The sequence below is a fragment of the Cololabis saira genome, chromosome 10 (assembly GCF_033807715.1).
Source record: "Cololabis saira isolate AMF1-May2022 chromosome 10, fColSai1.1, whole genome shotgun sequence".
In the NCBI taxonomy this organism is placed as follows: Eukaryota; Metazoa; Chordata; class Actinopteri; order Beloniformes; family Belonidae; genus Cololabis; species Cololabis saira.
The window spans coordinates 34,391,875-34,414,757 of NC_084596.1; the positions used below are offsets into that span (position 1 = coordinate 34,391,875).

The 22,883-nt window shown below is 42.8% G+C and overlaps 1 protein-coding gene across 1 annotated transcript; it reads right to left on the reverse strand.

Annotated features, from left to right (window-relative positions):
- Window positions 1–1,851: 1,851 nt before the first annotated feature.
- bfsp2 (beaded filament structural protein 2, phakinin) lies at window positions 1,852–11,586 on the reverse strand. The gene is made up of 8 exons (XM_061732703.1): window positions 11,054–11,586; window positions 9,706–9,788; window positions 8,909–9,065; window positions 8,026–8,187; window positions 7,819–7,947; window positions 7,489–7,733; window positions 2,743–2,796; window positions 1,852–2,205 (listed from the first exon to the last, which is right to left on the reverse strand). Exons 1-8 carry the CDS (start codon window positions 11,501–11,503, stop codon window positions 2,109–2,111), a joined length of 1,377 nt encoding a protein of 458 aa, XP_061588687.1. The 5' UTR covers window positions 11,504–11,586; the 3' UTR covers window positions 1,852–2,108.
- Window positions 11,587–22,883: the final 11,297 nt, after the last annotated feature.

Sequence of the window (22,883 nt, forward strand, 5' to 3'; positions counted from 1 at the left end):
CCCCTTCTCTTTTTACCTTCTCATGGTGGCCGACCTGACATTACCGTAATTCAGGTAATAGACACGGCGCACTGTTTCTTAAGGCGCCCGGCACATTTAAAAAAAAAAAAAAAAAAAAAAGTTGCGCCTTATGGTCGCGAAAATACGGTATAAAAAAAATCCATGTCCCTTTAGGGGCTCCGTACTTCTTGGCCTCCACCTTCAAATCACACCACTTCTTTTTTTTTCTGCAACAGATCTGTCCGTGGCACTCGCAGCGTTTAGCGCAGCAACTACGTGCTGCCACTCACTCGCTTTATTTTATACTATTTATATACTATTTATACTTTTACTGTGACCACCAAATAATGTGGTTTTCCTGACCTCTACCTCATCCACAACATCTCGATCTCAGTCTCCGTGAAATTTAGTGGCACGGTAGCTCGACACGTCTCATTCATCCTGACGCGCAGCAGCAACAGGCTGCAGGAAGGGGCTGCGCATGCTCAGCAGGCTCATTTATATGCAAATACAATGATCATGTAGTTTCCATTGCCCCATTTATGGTATGAAGTGGGCGTGTAGAGGGCGGGGTATGAGGCGAATTCACCTGCGCAACCTTCCAGCTGGAATGTGATTTATAAAGTGAACATTGCGTGCAAGTGTGCGTGCACACGGTTTTATAAATCTGGAATTTTTTTTTGCGCCCGCCATTTCCGGCTTTTGGGCGCACGTGCACTTTTAGTATGAATCCTACACACTCTTTTATAAATGAGGCCCCGGGGAATAGCTTCCTCTACCAACCCCGGGAGGTCCTGCACTGAGCTCAGGTCTCCTCCTTACTTGAGGAGTGAGCAGCCGCTTATTTTCACCAGACAGGGTGGGGTTTCTCTGGCCGGACGTAGCGCGTGAAAGGATCACGTTATTCCAGCCAGATTCTCCCCACCCCATCTGGCGCCCCGGTTGGCCAGAGGGGCATGTATAGCCCAGGACTGTTGCATGTTTTTGTGAGGGTAGCTCACATTAGCTACCCAAGGGAACACGGGGAGAACATGCAAACTCTACACAGAAAGGCCCTTTCGCCAACCCCACCCAGGGAGTGGGCGCTGAAGTCATGGGGGAACTAACACGCACTTCAGCGCCCACAGCGTCCCCAGTGGGAATTGAACCTTCTAGCTTTGAGACGGCTGCACTATCGGCTGCGCCACCGTGCCCCGGATTTATTATCAATATGATTGACTGACAGTCGGCTCAGCCAAAGGCTAGCCGTTACCACTTCATCATCCATAATCGTCATTCTTCCACGCTTAGCAAAGCAACCATCTGTTTGTATTAACCCAGCCTCAGCTAAACGCAATTGACATTTTCAATTTCGCCGTCAAGTCAACATGTTAAACGGTATTTCTGTATTTCTGACGGCCGATATTTCTGCTGCTGCAAGGAACAAAGCTAGCTATGATTGACGTACGGTGGGCGTGTTTCCATCGGCTTCCAATACCTCATGGATGTACCTTGAAAAAAAAAAACAGGTTTCAAAACTGATCTTCAGAAACCAATGGGTCACGTGACCTAATGCTTCTTCCAATTGTTTTATACAGCCTTGGGTCCAACACATCCTCCGGTGCTTTTCCTGTTGAGTTGCAGATGTGGGGAAAAGTTTGGACTCTTGTTTGTTTGTGTATGTGTGTAATCACATATAAATCTGATCATAGTGGATTTTAATATTAGGCAATATTATGTTTTTACACATACGAGAGGGAGTACCAGTTTCTGACCATGACTGTGTATGATTTTCTATGAGATTCTTATCCATGTGGTGGTTTCTGTTCCTGAAAGCAAAAAAAGCAAAAACCATCTGAATACAGCGGCAGCTTCACTTTCAGTCATTTTATTCATGAAAAACCAAACAGGTAACATTCATTTCTCATTTCTGGATCCAGTCTGAAGCATCTCCATAGCCAGAACCTGCAGATGGATCTGGTTTACGGTTCTTGCGGGGTCGTCTCGTTCTGGTTTAGCAGCACGCTTCATCTGTTCTAATACACCACAGTCACAGAGAACTGCAACACTCGGTGGAGGACGGGTAAGTCCAATGGAGTTCACAGAGATCCAGAAAGACCAGAACCTCCTCACTGACCTGGTCCTAGAGGTTCTGGGGGTCCTGGAATGTCAATCCTGGAGTTTGGAGCAGCAGCTCCTTCACACTCTCTCTGCGCACCTGAACACCTGCACAAGTGAGTTTAACCTTCAGGTACGTGTCAGATCAGTCAACCGACCAGTCACTGCAGCCGGTACATTAAACATTTCATAAAATAAATAATAATGCAGCCCTTTCTGGGGTTCCACATTAGAAAATCACATCCGAGTCCATTTGTTTCAGTTTGTTTTCCACAAAAAACTATCGACCGATATCAAAATGTCCATCTTGGTCAGAAACCTTGGAGAAAATTGTAGCACCGCGGCTAAGTTCTTTTTTGGAGAAACAGCAGATTTGAGCTACATGGCAGTCAGGCTTTCACTAATACCCTCAACAGAAACTGCATTACTTAGGGTGTCAAGTGAAATTATGATGGCAGCTGACTGAATAATCATAGTTGAGCTTATATTGTATGTCTCTGTAGCTTGGACCGTGTCACTCATAGGATTTTGATCAAAAGACTGTGGTATGACTGTGGTACAGTTTTTGGAACGGTTTTAAAATGGTCAACTTCACAGTTTTAAAGTTCTTAATAATCAGATTCTGTGTGAATCAACTCAGCTTACCTGTGGGGTTCCTCAGGGTAACGTCTTGAGTCCAATACACTTAAATTCGTCTCCCTTAAGACAGATAATTTGCAGGTTCAGTGATATTTTTTACAACCTTTATGTCAATGGTATACAGCTGTACTGCTTACGGAGTTCCTATCCTCCTTAATGAGCTGCTTGTCAGGGTCAGCCTGTTAAGGTCTGCACAAATCTGTTAATGACATTAATTTGTATCAGGGTGTGCTTAAAGCAGGGACACATCTAAAACATGGACAGTAGTCTCTCAGAACCAGAATCGTCTACCTCGAGGTTAAGGGATAGTTGCTTAAAAGTGAAGTCTGAAATAGCAGAAATTTTGATCGTTTTTCCCTGACAGTGTCCCTTCACTGATAAAACAACAAGTCCTTCAGCCTGCTATAGGAACTCTTTAGGAACTCTGGCGTGTATTTGACTTAACAATGTCTTCAAGTGTAATCCTAAGCAGTTATTTAAAAAGCTATTTCTTTCATCTTTATAACATCTCTAAATTGTAATCCTTGTCTCCCAGGCTGGATTGGAGATGATTGTTAACACTTATATCCTTGCATCTTGATTGTTGTAACCATATCTTCTTGATCTCCTGCAGGTTGTCCATAATTCCCCGGCAAAGCTTTTAACTGGTACACTCATATCATGTCTGTTTTACACTTTCTTCATGGGTTACCTGTGAATTGTAGAACACATTTTAAATCTTGACCCTAACTTTTAGAGCCCTGTATGGTCAAGCTCCTTTGTATACTGTATATTTCAGACCTTCTACAACCTTACATCCTGGCCTGCAATCTGAGGTCTGCAGGTCTGATGTTATTTGTGGTCCCAAAAACCTGTTTCAAGATGTGAGATGGTCGCTCCTTTGCAGCAACAGTTGAGCACCTAAGCTATGAAACATTCTACCTCTACCAATTCGTTACATAGATGTGCTTTTAATGCACTCTATTTGCTCTTATGTAGTGTTTGTTTCTGCCTTGTGAAGCACTGTGTGACTCATGTCTGTAGCAGGTGCTGTATGAAAAAGGTGTACTTACTTACATAATCAGATTGTTTATATGATAAAGAGGTCATGAAGTCGTGACACCACCAGACTGCACCCCTTGTGCTACTTACAATTTTTAATTCCTAAAAGACACTACTCCACTTTTGAAATGACTTAAATATCTCTACCTCGGCCCTGTTTTCTAAGTTACTGTTTTCTCTCTTATTGGTATGCCAATATTAGATCAGATCAACCTATCCCTAAAATCAGGATGTGACCCACATGTTTTTAAAATTGCAGTAAGTAAAAAAAACCTCTCTTGGCCCAGAAATTTAAGCTAATTGTAGACCAATTTCAACCTCCCATTTATATCTAAAATTCTGGAAAAGGTAGTTGCAAGCCAGTTATGTGACTATGTACAGAAATGATCTATCTGAAGTTTTTCAGCCAGGGTTCAGAATGCATCATAGCACAGAGACAGCGCTGGTTAGAGGCACAAATGACCTTCTCATAGCCTCTGATAATGGTGTCCATAGTGTCAGTGTCCATACCGGTTCATCAGTGCTGCTTTTGACATTGTAGATCAGTGTTTTACTGCACTGGTTAGAGCATGTTGTTGGGATTAAAGTTGGATTAAATCATATCTATCTGACAGATTCCAGTTTGTTCATGTGATTCAAGTGCTGTTCATGGTTTCTTCTGCACAGACGAGGTTCTGCTACGGTGTGCCACAGGGTTCAGTGCTAGGCCCAATCTTGTTTAGTTAGTATATACAGCCCTTATATACAGTATAATCCAGAACCACTGCATCAATTTTCATTGCTATGCTGATGATACGCAGCTCTTTTTGTCTATGAAGCCAGAAGAAACAGAACCGAACAGAAAAATAAACTTCAGACATGTATTGAGGATGTGTTGTTCTGGGTCACCTAGAGACAATTGGTATTGTAATAGATGTTGTATAAATTAAATTGAACTGAATTAAGTTCCTTGGATGATTTTCCTGTTTTCTTTCAACTCAGCTTTGTTCAGTGTTCTCAGACTCAGCCAGTGCGGTTACATGCACATCTAAATCAAGCTATTGGCAACAGTCTAACTACGGATTAAACTGGAGTTTCAGAGAAATCCAAGTAAACATGCGCAAGAAGACAATTGATTATTAGGTGAGGTGCGTTCAACTCCACGCTGCTAGGTGGCGCCACATACACTTTTGCGTTGGCGTTCTTCCGGTTCCTACTTTGTTGTTCGTCTTCTTCTTCTCCTACTGTGTTGATATTCTGGCTTTCGTGGTGTCGTCACTTCTGGAAGGGGGAGTCCCGGGGAAGTCACTAGCTCGGCTAAGCGTGGGTTGCGTATACATGCCGGAATATCTCGGATTAGGGCCGCATTATCAACAGCTTGATCTCAAGAGCTTCAGTTCGGTTCGACTACAGCCCGGCTAAGCATACATGGCTAATGTAATGGCTAATACATGGCTTTTAAAAATTCAATATCGGTCGGAGGCAACAATTCAACTTTCTGTTTGTGCATGTAAACGTACTGATTGAAATAACTGCAAGCCGCAGGTCTGAATCACACTGTTGGCCAAGAAGGACAAGGAGTCAGGGGAGTGTCCTCCTACAGACCTATCTCTTTAATACAAGTTGCTCCCAAAATACCAGCTAAAGTTTTGGTCCATGGGATAGATAATTTTCTATCATTACTTATATCAGAGAACCAAACAGGTTTCATTAAAAAAATCATCACTGCTGTTTTAACACATGTCAGGTATTTACTATTCTTCATACAGCCTCAAAGGAGACTCCTGAATGCATCTAGTCTCTTGTGGAGATACTGGCCTGCAGCTCTAGAAACATTTAATTTCAGTCCAGTCTTCATCATGTGGATAAATACCTTAATTGGCCTAATTTCTCACTAATTTGCAACAATGGCAACCCTCTGACCTCCTAACAGGAACCTGACAAAGGTTCCCTGTACGTCAGCTAATTCTCAACCTGAACATAGAACCGCTAACAGTTGTGTTGATCCTGCAAAGACATTTGAAGTATTAGGAGGAGCGAGATTGAACATAAACTGTCTCTTTATGCACATCACCTCTTGGTATTCATATCAACACCCCACATGTTATCAATACTCACCCAAACTGGCTGCTTCTCTGGTTATACTGTAAGTTGAACCTACAAAAACAATCAACTATCCAGATGTTTGTCACTACTGCAGAGAGGAGGCCTCGCTTTTTGTCACAGTCTGGAAAAATGTTAATCACTCTTGACCTCGCAGCCGATCCCCTGATTGCTCTTTTTGATATAACTGGAGGAGATGAATCCCCTCTGAATTTAAATAAACATTGTTTATTGTTGTTAGTTGTCTTTGGGTCAGAAGATGGAGGGATCCTGCCCCACCCACCCGCTCAGTGGCTGGCTGACATTAGGTTCTGTATAAACCTCGAGAAAATCTGATTTTCAATCCAGAACTCACATGAAAAGTAGTTGAATGTAGAAAGGAAAGTTTACCCTCTGTTTCTTTTGACCCATTTCCTTAAACGCTCTCTCTACACAACAAGATCCTGGTCTCTCCTTTTTACCAGCTTGTTTAATACTACTCACCTTCACATCTAATTAAAGATATAATCTTTATTCTCAACGTATCCCTATTTTCAGCTACTCTCTCCTCCACTCCTAATGTGAACACCTCCTGCTGTGACCTGGCCCCCCATTCAATTATTTCCACAGGTAAATGACGTACAATGAGGTGGGGCCAAGCTTTATGTGATGTCTGCAGCTAAATCAGCCACATGCTAACTGAGTTCAGTAAAAAAAAGTGAAGGTAAAGATTTGAGACAAAAAAAGAGGTTTACAGGAAGAACCTGGAGAACCAGCTCCAGCAGACCAATGCAAGAGATGTGTGGTCATGGATGAAAAAGATCACAGGCTTCAAGCGGAAGGAGAACCAGATAGAAGGAAGTCTGGACAGAGCCAAAGAACTGAACACATTCTTCAGCAGGTTCAGTCTAGAAACAATCCCAGCATCCTCTTCGGCCTCCAGACAAACAGACCCCCCATCCTCCCTTGACCCTTGGCTTCCCTGTCACACCTCAGTTGTCTCATCTTCCATCCCAATCGTGGATCCTGCTGCTGCTCCATCGTCTCCTGCCACATCAAGTGATGCTGGGGCCCTCCTTCCCTCCCGTTGCAGGTCTGAATGGTGTCAACCCCAGAGTCCTGAAAGCCTGTTCAGATGTGGGATATGTGGGATTCTGCAACCCCTCTTCAACCTCAGCCTGAACCAAGACAAGGTCCCAGTGCTGTGGTAGACATCCTGGCTTGTTCCAGTAGTGGTAGGTTAACAAAGGTCCTGGAGAGAATTTTATCGGCCAACCTGAATAAGCGGACAGGCACCTTCCAGGAGCCACTACAGTTTGCGGGGTCAATCTCCATTGACCTCATCCAAATCAGCTTCATGCTAACCAAAACTTAGGGATTTACATGCTAACCATGGCTGAGTCAGGTACATGTTCACCACATGTTAGTCAGCTAAATGCTGATGATGGTTAAGTCAACTAAATGTTAATAAGGGGTAAGTTAGCTATATGCTAATGATGCCCAAGTCGGTTACATGGTAATGACGCTTAAGTCAGATACCCGCTAATGATGGTTGAGCTAGGTACATCCTAGGGATGGTTAGGTCAATTATGACGGGGTTTGTGTTTTCTGTCATTTGTCTATTGTCATGGCTGTATTTTGTGGACTTACTGCATCCTGGTGATGGGCTGGAAGCGGTTCTCTTCCCCATCCAGGATACCGTGGTACAGGCCGATCTCCTGTTCCAGCCGTTGCTTGTTGTTCAGCAACGTGTCGTAGTCGCGCCGCTGCTGTTCGATTTCAGCATGCACGTCGCCCAGCTCTGCCTCCAGCTTGGCCACCACCGAGCCCAGGTTCTGCAGCTCCATATCGTGCCAGTGGCGTGCATCGGTTAATGAGTTTTCCAGACCTCGTTTCTATAGGTAACAATTACCAAGGTTAGGCTAATCAAAGAGGATGGAGTGATAGTTAGGTGAGGGTCAGGCTCAAAGCTTGCCTCACCAGCGCTCTGATGGACTCTGTCTCAGCCTGTAGACTCTGGATCTTACAGCCAGTATCACTGCACTCGGCCTTCAGTGCCTCCACCTGCTCCTCCTCAGGACTCAGCCTGCTGCCCACACACTGCGTTTCCTGTTGGAGAACACACATAGACCGTCAAACACGGCCACATACACACCTGGGAGCACAGCTGTGCTGAGACACACCTACCTTACACTCCAGGTAGCTGTCAGTATCAGCTCGGTTCCTCTCTGTCACCTTTTCCCAGTGACTCCGGATGTAGGCCAGGATCTGGTCCAGACTGGTTTCTATGGGAGCGTCGGGTTCGTCCACCTCACGGCCGGCCATCTGATTGTAGAGGAAGCGCACATCCTGCATGGACAGTGGGGGTCATTTAACATCACACTGACATGTTTGACTCAACGAAGACACAACCTCCAGCTTTGAAGAATGTATCTGATGTCGAAGTGACAAAAACTGCAGTTCCTCTACTAACCACTAGGGTCTGGATCCAGATCTCCAGTTTCTGTCTTCATAGGGTCAAGGGTCTGGATGACCAAATTTGAACTAAAATAGCTAGCTTGTTGGTGTGCTCCAGTCAGCTCCCTGACTCAGTAGATCTGGCTATTTACCCAATTTTAGATTAACTGGGGATTTGGCTGGAATCAGTCTTACCAAGAAGGTGTCAGTGGTTGACATTTCCCCCAGTTTGTTTCTGTTTTGCCCCGCCTGTGTCCCATCTGCCCTGATTGTCTGCACCTGTGTCTCGTTATCCCCTGTGTATATCTGGTCTTGTCATTCCCTTGCTCCTTGTGGTTCCGTACTGTGTTTTCCTCCATGTGTCCTGCCGGTTTTTGCTCCAGTTTTTTGATCCCTGTTTCCGTGTGTTTTGATCCTGTTTTTTGGTTTGAAAAATAAACCCTTTTTGTTGCGACCTCATGCCTCGCTCTCCTGCATCTGGGTCCTCACCACACCAGCTTGACAGAAGGCTAGCAGAGCCCCAACAATCTGACTTTAAAACCACTCATCAGAAATGTAGGTCTACTGTCTGTACTCTTAAATTGTGTGTGTTTTTAATGGAGTCTGCTAGCACCTGCTCGTGGTTCTGTTCCAGGCTGCGAAGGTCTGCCCTCATGTCGTCCATCTGCTCCTCCAGCTCTGCCTTTGTCGTGTTGGCCTCCTCGATCACTCTGTACAGGGAGCTGATCTCCTCCTCCACAGCTCTCCTGAACGGCTGTTCGTTCTCATACCTGCAGGGAGCAACTTCTTACTATCCTCCTGCAGGAGCGGAATGCCAGCTTAAACTATTTTTAAGTAACAGTTCTTCCAAATCAAGTGCTCTCAACAGAGTTAGTGATGGATATCCATAGGATTCTGGACTAGGACCAAACACTTCTAGGGTGACTAATCAGGAAATATGACATTCATTGTTATGCAGATGACACCCTGATGTATTTATCTATGAACCCTGAGGAAATTAAACATTTACAAGAACTCCTGACTTGCCTTGGGGAGATTGATGCTTAGATGTCAAATATATGTCAGCTCACACAGATGAATTCTGGGGCCAGGATGTTTTTATTTATCTATTCTATTAATTCTGAAATTAAAGGAGAGATTGAAATGGATGTTTTCGTGGTGGAGCTCCTCCTGCCAATCACTGACTGAAATCTGGATACATTTTGTATCCAGATTTCCGTCTGTCCTGACTGTGACTCTCCTTTTAGCCACTGGGGGGAGACACGTGACAGAACATGTGGAAACATAATAGTTTTACTGCAGGTTCATGGGCCTGGTCGTCATGGAAACTCCCGCCAACAAACATTTCTTTCTCGAGGAGACGCTCAGGAAAGGGTGAACTTTAGGAAGAAATATTAATTCAGAGCTAACCTCTCCTTGAAGTCCTCTGCGTTGGCCTGAACGTTTTCTGTCTGCAGCATCAGTCGAGCGTTGTCCAGGATGGCTTCACTGACCTGCAGAGACGCAGGGAATCATACACTTGAGCAAACTGCTGGCAGCACACTCAGATGTCATCATAACGACACATCATTTCACAGGTTTTTGTGTCTTTATGAGTGTAGGAGTAGCGGAGTAGTCTTTATGATTACTTCAGATGTCATCATAAAGACACACACAAGTGTACATATATATATATATATATATATATATATATATATATATATATATATATATATATATATATATATATATATGTATACAGGTAGCTAAATAAAATACATTGAATTCAAATGCATTTTATTTATAGGCACAATTCAAAAACACAACATTCACACTGAGAAATGCAATATATGACAGAAAAATAATAAAATGATAATAAAAAATACAAAGAATAAGTAATTTTGAAAAGATGCATCTTCAGTTGAGATTTTCAAAGTCTGAAAAGAGTCAGGATTGCGTATGTGATGTGGGACAGAATCCGAGAGACGAGGGGCAGAGCAGCTGAAGGATCTGGAGCCCACGGTGACTATATATATTTTCTCGATGTGGAGTAGTAGTACCTCCTCTATACTTATACTATACCTTCCTTGATTCGAACCACTTAAAATCCTATTACTGAGATCAAATATCATCTTAACTGAGTTTGAGAATGCCAAGAGTTGCCTAGCATCAATTTACAGCTGATCACATCAATGGACCACGAGCAGTTGAAAAAAATCAGAAAAAGACCAACAAAGCTGGATCAGCATGTTTACTTGACTGCTGTCTGCAGTCGTCTTTTAGTTTTTGAACGTTATCTAACAGCAGATTTCATTCTGTGTTTTAGGGGTCAAAGGTCATATCGGACCTCCATAAAGTTCTTCTCTCTAAGAAGAAATTACATCCTAGTATTTACTAGTCTAGCTCTATCTGAAACAAGTTTTCCTGGTGGAAATGTTTAAAGGAGCATGAGGCTCCTTTTAAGAAATGAGACTCTATAGCGCATGCAGCGTCATTTGACGTCACATCCGCAGGACAGCGCGGGAAACTCGGCCCCAGCACTGCAGCACATTTTGCAGCACACAGCCTGTTCAAAGCAACGGAGAGATACGCTAGAGGGCTCATTTGTTTTGGTTTGGAACGCTTCATTTGACATTATTACTAGAAAACTTAAAACGTTTACGAATTTTTTTCATAAATCCTGCTGCCTCAAGCTCCTTTAAGAGGTATGTTCACAGTTTCAGTGTTGGTGTAGGTACTGCAGAGCATTGTAGACATGCTGTTAGACTCCTTCCCTCACCTGTCTGTAGACTTCCTCCCACTCCCTACGGAGGGCCCCCCAGGCTCCGGCGGTGGAGGCCTTGCGGTCCAGGTTCAGGCGGATCTGCTGCTCCAGCTGCTGGTTCAGCTGCTCCAGGGCTCTCACTTTGTCACGATACTCCATCAGGGAGCTGTTCAGGCTCCCCGCTGCTGCCGCCGCTCCGTGCCCGGCAGACCGATCCCCGGCCCGGGGCAGTACGGGCACCGCGGTGCTCCTCATGCCCTGGAGGAACACGCTGCTGATCCCCAGGGCTCTGCGGGACACCCGTGTCCCCAGCCCAGAGGCCACGCCCACTGGAGGTGCAGGCCCCACGAAGACGCCGCGGGGGGCAGTGGTCGTCGCCGCGCCCATCCTCCCACAGGAGGTAGAGGCCGGGCGCTCGGTGGGCGGCTGTCCGAGAAAGGATGAGCGGCGTCGGGGAAGAGGCATGGTGCTCAGTAGCTCCCAGTGTCAAACCGCTCAGAGCTGCTCGCCACCAGGATTTATGGGACGGCAGGGTTCTAGAAACGTGTGCGTTCAGAAGCCGTTTGTGCTTCAGGCCACTGAAGCTTTTGTCCTCATGGAAACACATAGCTGCATTTCAGCTGCATCAGCACGGAAGGGGTGGGGTCGGGAAGAGTCCTGAACCACAGACCCTCTGATCTGCATGCTGAGTACACTTCTCTTTGTTGTGGTGTATCGTCCACCTGGTCTTTACTACGAGTTTCTCTATATTCTCAGAATTAATATTTCTTAATCTCACTGAGTGCTGAGTACCAATAAACTCATTACATGCACCGAAATGTTTACTTTTATGTTAGACGTAGAATGTATAGTCATGTGAAAAAGTTTAGACGCCCTCTTTTAATCCTATCTCATTAGTAGACCTTATTAAACAAACACAACTTCAGATGAAGAACAAAATATAACTAATTATAACTAATCTTTTCAACATACCATTATCTTTTAAACAAAAAATCATGCCAAAAAAGAAAAATCCTGTGGGAAGTATGAAGTTGGTCATCCCAAAACCTTTATTTTTAATTATTTATTGGTAAATCACTGATCCGCACATTTTTCTCTAGAATATTCTGGTGTACAGAGGAGTTCATGGTCCACTCAGGGACCGACAGGTGTCCAGGTGCCAGACCATCACCCCCCACCACTGTGCTCAGCCGGAGGTATGAAGTGTTTCTGCTGAAATGCCATGATTGGTTTTCTTCAAACAGTTCTGGATATTAAGACTTAATAAGACTTAAGGTCTTATTAAGACCCATCAACTCCACTTTAGTCTCATCTGTCCAGAGGACATTGTTCCAGAAGTCTGCTGGTTTGTTCAGATGCAGTTTTGTGAACTGCAGTCAACCTTGATTACTGAATGTTTTCCAGAATAATCTTTCTCCCTGAAGAATGTTGAACTCCACATATTTGTGAAATGGTTTTCAAACTCTTTCAAGCTTATTCAGGATATAGTTATTTCTCCGATACCATTGATATCTTTCCTTCTTGTCATTGTAATAACACACCTGAATGTTCAAGATCAGCATACTGACAAAACATCAGCTTTTATGGGAGGTCTGAACATCTGCTGATAATCAGTTCATCAATGCAAATTAACAGCACTTGGCTGTCTCTTAACTTCGTAAATCCTATGAAAGTAAGGAGATTTCTTCCTGTGAAAAGTTCTCTTTTGTTTGCACTTTTTCTTCGTGGTGTTCTGAATCAACCTGGTTTACAGAGAAACTAAGTTGGGGTTTTTGTCATCTTCTCATGTAAGCTATGGTTTGTTTTTCATTTAATTCCCAGTGACAGTAAAAAGTGATTTGAACACACGCTAAACATCCTCCTGACGTCAATGCGTTTGTGTGCGAGCGTTGCTGTGAAAACCCGTCAGCAGGTGTTCAGGTGCATCCTCCTCAGATTTACGGTTCGACTTGCTCAGATGTCTGGCTTCAATCTCAGCAGGAAGTCGCAAACGCCAACACAGCAGCTGAAAGTTTCCCAGCCAGTGCCACATCTGAAGGTGGAGTTTCACTTCCAGTCAGCATGACAGGTGGAGGGTGAAACTGATGTCAGAGTCCTCACGACCTGTGGATTTATTGGTTCATGGATGAGTGCCAAGATGTCCTGAATGACACAAAAGTTCAGAGTAACCATACCAGTTAAAGAAATGCCAGGTTACAACAATAGAGACAGAAACAATGAGGCAGCAGATTGTGGTGAGAAGAGAGCTGCTCTTGAGCCCCAGCTTGGTTTTTTCAGTTGGAAGTTTTCAGGTTCTCTCCTGATTAGACTAAAGCTGTTTCTCAGTATGCTTTTTTGCATTCTTGTGAAATGTCATCACCTGCAGCTGAAGTATTGTTCCCATTTCAAAAAAGCAAGTACAGAATAAATACCCACGTGTTCTCGCTCCGCCCATTTTAGGATGCGAGGCTGCATCCAGCTGAGGCTTGTGTAGACTTGAGATGGCCAAGTATCCCAGAATGGTCACGGGTACATGACATGTTTTTATTCGGAATTAATTATTCCGAATTAAATAATTCAGAATTAAACTATTTTCCTTTTCAGAGTTTACATGGAAATGGTAATTCCGAATTAAAGTTTACATGGAAAACACGTTTGATCGGCTTTATCCAATTCCCCTTGAGGTCTGTGGGTTGGGAAGGGCAATTTTTATGTTTCCTGCCATCTGTTCTTTTAATTATTTCCAGGTCCTCCAAGCTATTTATTAAATAAATGGTCTCTGCTCTTGACCACCGTTTTCTGCGTGCCGCCATCTTGAAACTTTGTTTGAAAACAAGGCCAGCGCGGAAAATAAGTGTCATGGAGACAGACGGGCGAGGGAACGAGCAGCGCAGAAAGACCGGAATTAATTTAAAGCGGAATGAGTGTATACATGATCGCGGAATTATTCTATTCGGATTTAAAATCGGAATAAACCAGCCACTTACTTGGGAATGGCCATTTTCATTCGGAATTAGTGGTGCAAAATCCACCACACTCGCTCTCAGCTTTTGACTGTCGCTGACAGCCGGGCTGTCCCCCTTTTCCTGGTCACGTCGTCTCATTGCACACGGGTCCCCGTTCCGCTCTTTGAAGCATTGAAAAAAGACAGTTACTTTTTAATCTGAGTATGTCATGATGAGGTCTGCACGACAGTATAAACCATCAATGTTTTTTATGAATTAAATATTATCGGAAAAGTTTGAGCCATATTATTATGTATTAGGGGCAGCACGGTGGCTTAGTGGTTAGCACTGTTGCCTCACAGCAAGAAGGTCCCCGGTTCGACTCCCAGGCCCAGCAGTGTGTGGAGTTTGCATGTTCTCCCCGTGCTTGCATGGGTTCTCTCCGGGTACTCCGGCTTCCTCCCACAGTGTGGTAAAGCGGGTATAGATAATGGATGGAATGGATGGATGAAACGTTTGCTGGTCACTCCGTTGTAACGCTGGTGGACAGTGTAGTAACCAGTGGGCTTTCAAGAGCTCAACTAGCAGGATGGCTTCTCGATTTATTGCCCCTAAACCAGGAAAGCCAGCTGGGCTTTGGAGTCATTGCTTAATTTCCTTGGTTTTAAGACCATGCGATCAAAGCTAAGACAATGTGGTCTTAAAATCGAGGCTGGTCTCAGAGTTAGGCCTCAGAGCTGGGCCTTAAGGTTGAAATTGAGGCTTCCCACGTTCACATAGGACTGTGGCCCAAAACTCACCTTTTCACTTCAGTTCCTGTCATTCACACACGTATTATTTCTGGCTGTGGTTAACCCTCATCCCTCTCCCTCAGTGCATACCTCCACCTCTTTTGTCACGTTTTTTGGGTCCATGTTCCTGTTTTATTTTTATTTTATTTTTTTTATATCTTTTTATTTCACAATCATTTTCACAATTCACATTTTCACATTCACGATTTCTATTCTACCCACATTCCTACTCTCTCCATAATTGCCATAGGGAAAAAAAAACAAAAAAAATAAAATAAAATAAAATAAAAAAAGTCATACATTAAGGGAGAACAAAATTAAATAAATATTAAAAAATTAATAAAAAAAATACAAAAAATAATGAAATAATAATAATAATAATAAAATAATGGCAGCAACAGCGATATCAAACTATAAATATATCCATCCATACATACAAACATACGTACATATAAGGCACAAGTTCGAAAATAGAGCTACTCATTGGTCCCCTTTGGAAAAATTCTCCAGTTTTGAAAATAATGGAAACCAAAATTCTTGAAAAATATGACCACGGTTGTATTTTTCCAAAGTTAATTTCTCCAATGGTAAAAAAACTGAAATTTGATCAAAAAAAAACTTGAAAGTTGGAGGGGAATCATCTTTCCAAAGTAAAAGTATGCATTTCTTAGCGAAGTATGTGATCATAATTAATATCCTGCTTTTTTTCCGGTCTAACTGAAGATCCAGTGTATCATTTAATAAATACAAATTGGAGCTTAACTCAAAATTCATTTCTAAAACTGATTGAGGCTTCCCATGTTCACATAGGACTGTTGCCCAAAACCTTCTCACTTCGGTTCCTCTCATTCACACACGTATTATTTCTGGCTGTGGTTAACCCTCATTCCTCTCCCTCAGTGCATACCTCCACCTCTTTTGTCACGTTTTTTGGGTCCATGTTCCTGTTTTATTTTGAAAGCCTGTGTCCTTGTGTTTTACTTTTGTCTTGACTTGCCTTGTTACCTTCTGCCCTGATTGTTTGCCCCTGTGTCTCATCAAGTCCTATGTGTATGTCTTGTCTTGTCTTGTCTTTCACTTGCTCCTTGCTGGTCTGTCCTGTTTTCTCCTGACTGTTTCCTGTGTCATGGTTAGTTTTGGTTTTTGGGAAGTTTGGGCTCTTGTTTTGGATTTTGCACAGCAGTGTTTTTTGTTAAATAAATACCTTTTGTTTCAAACCTCTGCCACCACTGTCTCCTCAATATGGGTCCAACACCCCCAAGTTGTGACATCTCCAGATTTTCCTCAATCTGCTCGCTGCAGATCACATCGTCATCTGCAAACATCATGATCCATGGAGATTCCTGTCTGACTTCATCTGTCAGTCTATCCATCACCATGGCAATCAAGAATGAGTTCAGTGCCAATCCTTGATGCATCCCACCTCCACCTTGAACTCCTCTGTGATACCTACAGCACACTTCAATCTTTTCGTATACATATACCCTAACCCTAACCTGCACCACTCTAGCAAACATCTCTGGTACAGACTTCCTCATACAATACCGTAGCTCCTCTCTCAGCATCTTTTCATTTGCTTTCCCAGGGAAAGTGTCCTTGTCTCTACAAGGACACATTGCAGCTCCCTCTGTACTTCTCTGTACTCTGTACTGAACCATGCTGTTTACAAAAACTCACTTCTGCCCTTAGTCCAGCTTCTACAACTCTTTCCCATAACCTCATTGTATGGTTCATCAACTTTATTCCTCTGTTGTTGCCACAACTCTGCATGTCTCCCTTGTCCTTAAAGAGCACCAGCACATTTCGCCTCCATTCCTTGGGGCATCTTCTCACGCTCTAAGATCTTATTGAATGTCCTAATCAAAAACTCTACTGCCAACTCTCCTAGAAACTTACATACTGATGAATGATGACAGGTATATCATCATTCATCCTCTTCAATGCCCTCGTAACTTCACCTCTTCTAATCTTTGTTACATCCCAGTTCACAACAGTCACCTCTTTTACTTTTTGTTCTTCTTTTTTATTTTCCTCATTCATCAACTCTTCAAGGTACTATTTCCATCTTCCTAACACACTTCTGACGCCTTTCCATCTCTGTCTCTCTAACTCGCCAGCCTGTATAAACCATTCTCTCCCTCCTCTGGTGTCTGGTCACACTCACCTACCACTACTTTCCAGTCACTGATCTCCACTAACCAACGAAATCTGAAACAAGTGCTTCCACAGTTGAGATGAAGAATAGTGGAGCTCCGCTGTGACTGGTGGTCACTCCGGCTGCCGCTCAATTTACCATCTTCAATACTTGTGGCTAAAAGCAGCTCATACCCTTATGGTATCAGGGAAAGGGTGCAGTAAGGAGGGTGGTGAGGGTGTTTGATATGGCTATGGTCCTGCATATGAAGCCATACTCACTCAGGAAGAAGAAAGGGGTGTACCCATAATACTCCTAGCTGTCTTCAGGTAGGAAGAGGCGAGTTGAGGAGTGCAGAAGCCTGCATATCTGACTCTTCTGAAAATCGCAGGATCTATGCTACACTGTAAGCTTCTGTACCTCAATAAGAATCATAGTTAAATCTGAATATCAGTCATGAGACCAACTCTGGTGGGTGAGGAAGTCTCTTGATTCAAATGAAATCTATCTTCAACCCACTTTAACTTAATTCCAATAACAAGTCCATCTGAAAAAGAATGTTATGATCTACGGCAGTGGTTCCCAACCTTTTTTCCTTGGAGCCCCCCCTACTTGTGTCTAAGACCAGCCAGGCCCCCCCCGACCCGTACATACTAGCACCAAAATAGTCTTTAATTGAAAAACTGAACATTAATTATGTTTTTTGATACATTTCTCTTTGGTTTACTCTCTATACATATGACTTTGTTTTTCTCCAATGTCACCAATGTAAAAAATACACACAAAAGGACATAAAAGGACATAAAATATTTCTGAAAAATGTCTCTTAATATGAGACCAAAATGTTTTAACATTTTTCCTTATTAGATTAAATGTTGAGTAATGATATAATAATAAGGAATGAAATCATTTCCTGTGTTTGTCACCAGTGTATAAAAAAACACAAAAAATATTCAAGACATTCATAAATTATTCCTAACAATGTCTTATGAATGACTCATTCGCAAATATAATTTTTACAACTGCGTAATTTCAAAGCAGACAAAGTTTCGCGCCCCCCCAGAGATCTCTGGCGCCCCCCCAGGGGGGGCCCGGACCCCAGGTTGGGAGACACTGATCTACGGTATTAAATGAAGCACTGAGCATCATAGAGCTGTGAGTGGCCACCAGTAACAACAGAAGTCCATTAGTCCGTAACTCAGCTCCACCCTCTGAGGCCTAACAGAACCAGAATAGACACCAGTCTACTGTCTGACGTCTAACAAGTCTGTTTGTCCTGTTACATGACTCTGCTTTGTCCTAAAATTGTGATAACCAGTTTGCATTTATTATCTTGTTGTTTTAGTTTTCACTTCTGCTTTTGTCACATTTTGTTTTTCCTCTTGTTTCTGATACACATGACCCGCAAAAAATATCAAACCCACTGATCTGAGGTCAGCTTCCTCTTTCCGTAACTCGTGTTGTTGTGTCGACTGCTGCTGACGTAAAATCTTGAAATCATTTCACTAAAGACAGAAAACTAACAGCTGTGAGGAGAATTAAAGCCAGTAGAATCAATGATTTCTACATCATTTGGAAGTGTCTTCACAAAGCTCAGACTACAAACACTTCCTCCCAGATCTTGTTTCTTCATCATCAAACGACACCATCAGTTCCAGTAATGCAGATATGACCTCACAGCTTAGAACTGTCTTTACCGAGTCCAAATACAGCATCACAGAAAATGTAAAAGGAAAAGTAAAGCGCACTGTGCCCTGGAAAACCACTTCTAGCAGCCGGCTCCTACAAATAGCCTGTTCAGCCACCCTGATTGTTTTCCTCTTTGATATGAAGAATAAGCCTGGTTCTTCTAGATTGGATCGTCTTTGAATCTTAGAAGAACACAGGAGAAACTGCCTTTGGACGCTGTTGTGTAAGTGTCCGTTGCCCTGGTAATAGTGCAGTTGTTACAACTACCGTTCTATGGCAGTTTGGTTTGTGGGAGGCAGGGCAGGCACTAGGTTTTAAGGACAGGGGGGGCTTAGCCCCCAAGAGATGCACAGGATATGAGCGAACGTAGCGCACGAGCACAAGCTTTTCCATGCAACAACACTGTCCTTATGTGTTTGTGCCATCTCATGCATGCCAAAGATGACTAAAGCTTTCTTCCAGTTCTTGCAACCACTACTGACCAGACTATCATGTTTGATGTTTTTGCCAAACACTCTACCTGGTTGACTGAATATTCTAACCAGTTGTGCTTTTCAAACCAGCTGTGGTGAAATGCTCGCTTCTGTGTACCAAAAGTATCATGTGGGTAGCTCTTCAGCTTTACCTGTCTGGGCCCTGTGTCTTTGTCACCTAAATCAAACCCTGTAGTGGAATGAGTTGCTGCAGCTGCTTCATCATTTTCCTTCTCTTGGCTTGTTTGCTCTCACGGAGGTAGGCCCCTTTTTCTGGATGTCTGCACTCTGGGTGTTTACTATGATCCTTTAGTTTTCCAAACATAACAGACACCACTGGGGAGACATCCAACCAATCGGTAAAAGGATAGATGGAACCACAACCAGACTAGGCATCCACAAATGTCAAACAAACAAAAAATATCCAAAATGTCCACAGCGGAGTAGGAACACTGCTGATCGATTTTTGTTGGTGTGATGGAAAATTTAGCCATGGCCAGTTTGATTAAACCAAATGTACTCAACCAGAGACGTTCAATAAACGAGACAGCCCACTACGGTTGTGTTTCCTGTATCTGTGTCACGTGACTGCCACGCCCCTTTAGGAGACCGGAAGTAGGTCCTGAGTCTATTGAGTCCTATGGGCAAAGTGAACGTGAGCACAGATTATTACGAATTAATTCGCCCCATAGTAACCTAAGTAAATATGGGACCCATTTTTCAAAAGCCACAAACCTTCTGAACATTCTGACACCCAAATGGCAATTTTCAGACCGACAGATTAGGAGAAAATGAACTTTGTTTGAGACCTGTCTCTGTCTGAGCAACACACTCTCGCGAGATTTGGCTCTCATCGTTTTCCCATCGGATAAAATGAAGTTTAAAACTAAAACGAAAAAACTAAAACTTAAACGAAAACTTGCTTCTTTGCTTAATAATACTGTTATTTTTATTATTTAAGTCTTTTTGGAAGAAAGTTGTACTGTATCTAGTGTTGTATGTTCCAAAACGATGTGGGGAGAGGGGCGGCCACGCCCACTTAGGAGACAGGAAGTGAGGTCAGAGGGGCGACCACGCCCACTTAGGAGACCGGAAGTGTATACCATTTCATACCATTGGCAGTAACGGTAATGTGCTATCTTCTGTATAGAGGATCTTTGACTCAACCTTCCATCTATCATCTCAATTATGAAACAATTTGAAATTAAGTAAATGGGCAGTTCACCCCCCACGCGCAGAGCAGACATCAGGTCCACATCCCTGAAGGCCTCTGCCGGGTAAGGTTGTCAGATAGTTTGCCAAAGTTTCCGCTCTGTGCCGGTCCAGTCGCAGAGATGATGTCCCTTCATGGCCGCCAAAATGTTGTGGAAAAACCTATTAATGCCTCGTACAGTGTTGTGTGTACTGCGTTATTTATTTGAAAAGCGTTACCGTACTAAAACTAGTGTAACGCACTTTCACCGAAAAATTGGTAACAAGTTACTTTCCCCAGGGACATATTTGACAGCGACACTACTTCTCAGCTTCATGCTTGTGCAGTGGTCTAGGCACAGCATGTCTCACTTTACCTCAGGATGCAGAGTCGGCCGAGAATAAAACTCGAGAAGTTGCCGCACACAGCAGTGCCAATGAGAAGGACTCTTGCGTTTGATGAGGAGGAGGATGAAGTCCTTTAGCGCAGATGCAGAGGTACTTGAGTACATGAGATCAGGCTCAGAGTTAATCCTCAACCATTTCCCCACGAGTAAAAGCTGTGTTCATGAAAACAACACTGCCACACCATCCAGTGCACCAGTGGAAAGGCTGAGTTATTCACTCAAGCCAGCAACATCAAGCCATTTTTAGGTAATTTTTTCTGTTGAATTTAGATGAGGCATGTTTTATTTTGAGACATATGAGCAATTTTGAGGTTTTCATGTTGTTCCTAAGGAGCCTGTATTGAGTCTACTGTATTTGCTATTGTTTCATGGGGCTTTGGTGTTGAAACCTGTAGCCAAATATGTTCATGTCAAGTGCAGAATAAAGAGCACAAAAGAAATACATGTTATGTCCTCAATTAAACTTTATGTAGGAGGCCTACATTAGGCCTACACATTTAAAAACAATATGGAGTCCTGCCCAAAATCAAGCACAAAAGTAACATAAAAGTAACGAATAACGTTACTTTACATTGAAGGTAACTAAGTAAAGTAATGGGTTACTTTTTAAAAAAGTAAAGAAGAATGATCAAACACTACTTTTTGGAAGTAACTTCCCCAACACTGCCTCTGTATAATATCTTTAAACCATTAGGTGAGTATCTGGACTGAAACTTAATGCATCTAAGTTACCAAGAATAAGACTTGAGAGATGAGCCAGATTTCAGTAGATTTAATTAAGCAGTTGCATGCAATTGGGTCAGAACATATATCATGCAATGCAGCAATGACACAGAACAAAAGATGCATAATGATTTTAAAACACAAATGATGATTCATCCTTACAATTCTGATAAACAGACAATTGTAATGTCAGATTTTATCTTTTAGGAACAAAGTATCAGATTGCGCACTCTGTACCCAGGCCACGGCCAATGCTTATCACAGTCGATTTGGTTTAACCAAGGCTTTCCATCACAGTTGGTTTCATAGGAAAAACTTGCTGAGTCAAGATGCTATTTGCAATTCTGCAGCCCCCTTACTTGTTTTGAATAGTGGCTCCTGGAAGCTCCTGTATGATTCATCACATAGGGCCCATCCCTGCACCTTTTTTTTTTTTTTTTAATAAATCTTTTTATTTGTATTTTTGGGCAATAACAAAATGGTAAAAACAGATATCAAAACCAACCCTATCAAATATGCCAACGTTCTGTATTTGTGGAAATGGTAATAAATGGAAAAGGTAAAAGTAAACCCGACATGGCTGACCAAGCCAGTTTTAAAAGACTCCACAAATTGTGAAGGTGTTAGGATGACCACCTTGAAACTAAAACTCACTGAGCACACAGGGAAAGATTAACAAAAAAAAACAACTCAGAGAGTCCAACTCAGAATTCAGTCTGATCTTCAGTGTTTCACCATCAGTAAATTCATGGTATCACAAAGCGCTGGGAGAAAGAATCTGTATGTGCATCTTCATTCCCCTTGAAATTATTGATTGAAAAAACACCTGATGGAAACATGACATTTTAGTAAAGACATGTAACACAGAAAAAAAAATAACACTTTACATTTGATTTAGTTTCTGTTTGATTTGAAAAAAAAAAAACATGTTCCAAACCTGTAATGAAAGCACTTTTTTTTTCATCCTCAGGTCACATGACGTTCCATATTTTTTCCTGGTTGTGATGTGGCAGGCGGGTTAGATGAGTTGCTGCTCACATGATTCATCAAATTCCTCCTTGTACAAACAGTACTGAGGTGGACAATACACCACAACAAAGAGAAGTGGTTCCTGTGGTTTCTGGGGGGCATAGAGTTGAGCCTAGGTAGAGCCAGAGTTATGCAAGACACATTTATTCACTAGTATTGACTAAATAATTCAATATTGTGATCACAAATAAGATTGACAATAGAATCTTGTCAATTGTAAACAGACAACATAAATCTTGATGTGGGACCAGCAATGGACTGGTGGCAGGTACCCCTGAATTTGCCCAACCTGGCTGGGATAGGCTCCGGCAGACTACCGTAACCCAGGGTAGACAGCAGTGGTTATAAATAATGGAAAGATACAGTAGATGCCTTACAATGGATTTCTAGAGTGTTCAGGTTTTCACCACATGAATCCAAAAAGGTATGAGCTCCCAAAGTAGATTTATGCGGGTGCTGCTGTGTTCCATCTACATTTACTGTG